Here is a 5,035-nt window from a genome sequence, read left to right as displayed (position 1 = left end):
TTTTTACAACACACATGAAGTAAAAGGGAACTCTCAGGCCATTTAATTCAAAACTACTATGGCATGGTCCCTTCATAAGAATGGGAAATCATTACTCATTGACAGTCATCACCATCAAAACTGCAGCTGGTTCAATTGGGTGGACCACATGCCAACTCACAGAAGCAGGTTAACCATTGGTTTGCAGATTCTTCTAGTCCCTTGGGTTTGCTGATGCAGTTTGAAGCTTCTCCCACTACATGGAAAGGGGGAAAGGAGCTACAGGTGTTCTCAAAGGCTGACAGAAAATCCAGAAGGCCTACCTGCTTTACAGCCAGAGGGCCAATGTAGTGCATTTATTATTATTACTATATAGTATGGGACATACATGTTGCCCTGTAGCATAGGCTATCAGCACAGCTATCAAAGCACAAAATAGTATTTAAAGTGACATGTATTTCTAAAACAACAATGTCCTCCTTTAAGTGTATGAATCAATGCACCTGAGTACATATTACTTACCTTATTTGCACGATATTACTTCTCATTATTTTATGTTTCTGCAGAACAGGAACTAGGATATCTAAATTCTTTGGGCCAATCCATTCTCCAGAAATATCAACAGAGTTATATTTGTACTTGTTTACTTCCTCTTCTTGAGATCCACTTCTTGGGCAAACAGAACTTTTCTGAAGAAATTTCTGAATAAGTCATAAAACCTGGCACAGACTCAATGGGGCGGATCACAACCAGTAGCATCCTATATATATTTAAGCTCGGTCTGCAAGGTTCCAAAGGGAGTCCATTGCCTGTTGCTATCTGGTACGCAATAAACAACCATCACCACTATGAAACTGACAACTGTCCTTCTGCTAGTCACCCTGATGCTTTGCTGCTATTCAGGTGAGTTGCTTAAATGAATGTTATTTTCTGAAGTCACTGGCTCATGTGTGGGTAAGTCTATACCCCTCCATATAAATAGCTTGAGAAGTAGGTAAGTTAGTATTCAATGTTAAATTCAAATGCCTATCATTTGTAACTCTCAAATGCTGCTCAGACTAGCTAGTAATAATAAAGTATGTGTATTGCATTCATACAACATCCAAAGCCCAAGGATAATTGACCACTGGGTTCTGGTTTTGTTAGGCGACAAGGCAAAACAGGCTTTCTTTCAAAGCCATCGCAGTGGAAGCTGCTTCAGAATTCAGCTTTGCGAATGGCTTGTGTTTTGAATATGATGCACACCCAGAGACTTTAAGCTCCATCACACCGGGTGTTAACATGCTCCCTACCTCACTTCTCCACCTGTGTTTTCCTTCCTCAAGTTACTTCCTCTTTTCAAAAGAGGAAGTACACAACGAGCAGGAGGCCCATTGAGTCCGTTGCTCTAATGGCCCTGCTTCTCCTGCACACAGCAGGAGAGCAGCAATTGAGAGTTTAAAAAAACGTCAGACTTAATGAGGGTTTTGGGGTTTTTTTTTGGTCACACAAGGAAGGCCAGAAGGGTTGGAAGGCACAGGGGAGGCAGATGTCATGTGAGGGACCTGAGCAAACTCCATGAGTGCCCAGTAATGAGCATGCAATAAAATGCTTGTCGTATGGAGCTTTTTATGTCTCCAAGGAGCATCTTTTGCTTTATTAAAAAGCTGATGAAAGGTGAGGGAAGAGGGAATGATGTACAGGTGCACCTGCTCCTAGAGCACATTCTACTACTGGCTGCAAACACTGTGTTTTATAGGAGGACAAGGATGGGACTGTGAGACGGCCGTTCTTCTCATGCCTCCATGCTTCACTATGAAAAAGCCTTCAACTGGTTTTCAAATGTCATAACACTGTAGCATCTGCAGCTATTCTTCTGAAATGTTGCAGGTTTCTTGCCTGGGGAGCTTTTTTTTACCTACGGGCATTGACCCTTGTTCAGCCTCAGGACCAAATTCCATTTTGGAGGAGCTCTTGAGGATGGCACTCCAGTGGTGGGCAAAAGAGGGGTGCGGCAAATAAATGGAAATACCGGCATATTTTAGCTTGAAGTTCTTATTGCCAATAACTAAGGCGTTTCAATCTTTTACAGTAGGAAAAAAACTGCACAGAGCTAGAAAAGCACCAAAACAATCAGTGGTTGAGGGAAAGGGGACGGGGCTGTCTGGAGACATCTGGGAGTCCAGCCTGGGGGCCCTGGAAGACTGTCTTCAGCCCATGTGCCTGAAGTCTGCACCTCTACTTTAACCAGAAGGTTCCAATAAGAGTCCTAGTAGTAGCAGTTGGGGTTGCAATTAGTAGTGTATGTGTGTGTGTAGGAGCATAGTTTGCAACATCCTAAGGCTAATCCTGTTTTGGCATGTAATGGGTTGGACTACATCTCCAAGAATCTCCAGCCAGCATAGCTTGATAGTCCAACATATCTGGAGGGAACCAGGCTGGGAGAAGTGGGTTTATCTTATCCAGAGCCTGATCACTTTATGACTACACCTCAGATATTCTCACTCAAAATCTCAGGAAAAGGAAAAAAGATATATATTGCACCCTAGGTAGTTATGTATATGGATCTTCTGTTGCTGCTGACCTCTTATTTCAAACCTTTGCATTACAGCTGCTGATGCCTGCCCTCTTCTCACTGAAATTTACACAAAGTTCCTTTTTGCCACACATGATGAGTACATGAACGCAATTGCTCCCTTTGCAACCACTCCCAGCATGAGAAGATCAGCTTCTATGATGAAGCAATGCGCAGCTGGACTTTCAGTGGAGGATCGGCTGGCAAATGCCGAACTGATGGTAATTCATTTTACCGCCATACACCCCAACACTTAGATCACATTCTGGGGTCTACTCAAGGCGAATTCACCCCTGTATTTCCATTGTTTAAGGATTTCAAAGAATAAAATCTCAGAATTTAGGAAGTGGGTGGGACTTTGGTGGCCATCTGGTCCAACGTAGGAGAGCCCACTATCTCCTGAGTTGTAGAACTCTTACCTTTGGGAAGTTCCTCCTAATGTTTAGCTGAAAACTGCTTCCTTGCCATTTCCACCCAACTAGTTCTAGTTCTGACCTCTAGAGCAATAAAGAACAAGCCTTATCCATCATACGCATGAGAACTTGTCAGATGTTTGGAGACAGCTCCCATGTCTCCCCTTAATCTTCCCTTCTCAAGGCTAAACCAGCTTCTTCCTCCCAGGATTCCATGGGGCCTTTATCAGACCTCAGTTCAGGCTTGCAGGGTGAAGCACCCTCATATTAGAGTTGAGGGAATATATCCAGTTCCTGACACAAGAAGACATGACTTATGCATAGCGTTTACGTATTTATCCAGCCCTTTATATTTACTGGGATAATACAACTCATACTTGTCTATTGGTGATCTTTGTTCCAGAGAAATATCATGACAAAGTGTGCAGCATGACCCTGAAGCTTCAAGGAATCAACCACATTGATAATTTCAGCTGTTGGTTGGGTGTGATTCCCTTTCGGTGATCTTCATTCTGCAGAAATATATCACATCATTTCCTTCAAGGGTTATCACTTTTCAAAATTATCTTCTTCAAGATCTTGAATGAGCAAATGCTTCTTTCAATTCACGTACTGTATACATAATAAAGAAAACACAAATCAATGGCTTTTTATGGTTCCCCTTTATTATAACAATGAGGAAACAGTAATCCATTTCTCCCGCCTCCCCAAGCTGGGAAAATGTGGGTGTGGTAGAGCATGCTGCTGGTGGCCCACATGTGCACTAAAGTATCAAGCCAGAGAGTAAGAGAATTCTGCCTACCAGAACAGGGAGAAACTAAGGTGCCTTATACTGAGTCCAATCACTGGTCCATCTAGGGCTTTACTGACAAGATGGACATCATCATCATCATCATCATCATTATTATTGCATATATATAACGCCCCATAACCGAAGCTCTCTGTGTGGTTCACATAAGATAAAACATTTAAAAACAACATACAAAAATTACAAACCACAAAAAAATGCAAAATTCACATCCATTTAAAACCACTATATCAACTTTAGAAATGATGATCCATCATCATCATCATCATCATCATCATCATCATCATCATCATCATCATAGAGCTTTGTTATGGGCAGGGCATTTAAAAGGGAAATGAAGGCAACTAGTTTTAAGTGAACTAATGTATTTTATATGCCTGGGTAGTTTTACCCCTGCAGGGAGTACAGAGATAAAAGAATAACAACTGTGTGAACAGTGTGTTGGACAAGATGGACTCTTGGTCTGATCCAGCATTAGGGCACTTCTTATGTTCTTAACTTGCTTCTGTAGGTTGATATATGGCCCATCCCAACTGAACCAACTTCAGTTTTGATGATGATGTTGATGATGATTTAATGATTTCCCATTCCTATGAAGGTACCATGCCACACTAGCTTTGACTTAAAGGGCCATGGCAGTGCCCTTTTACTTGATGTGAGTTTAAAAAAGAAAAAAGAAAGACTTGGCCAGTGGGGAGAAACGATTTTAAAGAAAGAAGGAAGGAGACAGTGCAGTAAGCAGAAAAGGACAACAGAAAAACTGGAATGAATTGCAGAATAGCTGTGTTTCTTAGTACAATTGCAAGTGATGATGTTTCTAGTAATTAAAAATGCCAAGGCAAGGTTTGAAAGTAACCCATTTTTGAAAATAATCCATCTTTCCAGCTAATGATTTGTTTGTGTTTTGTTCTGAAACCGCAGAGTTCATAGAATCATAGAATAGTAGAGTTGGAAGGGGCCTACAAGGCCATGGAGTCCAACCCCTGCTCAATGCAGGAATCCACCCTAAAGCATCCCTGACAGATGCTTGTCCAGCTGCCTCTTGAAGGCCTCTAGTGTGGGAGAGGCCACAACCTCCCTAGGTAACTGGTTCCATTGTCTTACTGCTCTAACAGTCAGGAAGTTTTTCCTGATGTCATCAGTACTGATACAGAGCTAATGCTAGTAAGAATCCCAAGTAACTATACCACCTCCCTACCATCAACTGACATACTCTAATCTCCTTTCTGTCCTTTTGACTATAAGCCATCAAATAGAGATTTAATGCTGTGTAAAGCACTT

At 41.8% G+C, this 5,035-nt stretch overlaps 1 protein-coding gene across 1 annotated transcript; it reads left to right on the top strand.

Annotated features, from left to right (window-relative positions):
• The first annotated feature begins 624 nt into the window (after positions 1-624).
• Positions 625-3,402, top strand: LOC134393671 (secretoglobin family 1D member 2-like). Its single transcript, XM_063118733.1, has 3 exons — positions 625-882; positions 2,570-2,754; positions 3,350-3,402. Exons 1-3 carry the CDS (start codon positions 828-830, stop codon positions 3,377-3,379), a joined length of 270 nt encoding a protein of 89 aa, XP_062974803.1. The 5' UTR covers positions 625-827; the 3' UTR covers positions 3,380-3,402.
• Positions 3,403-5,035: the final 1,633 nt, after the last annotated feature.

This window comes from Elgaria multicarinata, chromosome 2 (assembly GCF_023053635.1).
Source record: "Elgaria multicarinata webbii isolate HBS135686 ecotype San Diego chromosome 2, rElgMul1.1.pri, whole genome shotgun sequence".
NCBI lineage: Eukaryota > Metazoa > Chordata > Lepidosauria > Squamata > Anguidae > Elgaria > Elgaria multicarinata.
This window is presented reverse-complemented; position numbering and strand designations above follow the sequence as displayed.

What these genes read in the sequence shown, in the direction of transcription:
- LOC134393671 (XM_063118733.1), top strand. Translation starts at nt 828, where the DNA reads ATGAAACTGACAACTGTCCTTCTGCTAGTCACCCTGATGCTTTGCTGC. An exon ending in GATGCTTTGCTGCTATTCAG is followed by an intron (nt 883 to 2,569) that starts GTGAGTTGCTTA and finishes TTTGCATTACAG; the next exon opens with CTGCTGATGCCTGCCCTCTT. An exon ending in TGGCAAATGCCGAACTGATG is followed by an intron (nt 2,755 to 3,349) that starts GTAATTCATTTT and finishes TCTTTGTTCCAG; the next exon opens with AGAAATATCATGACAAAGTG.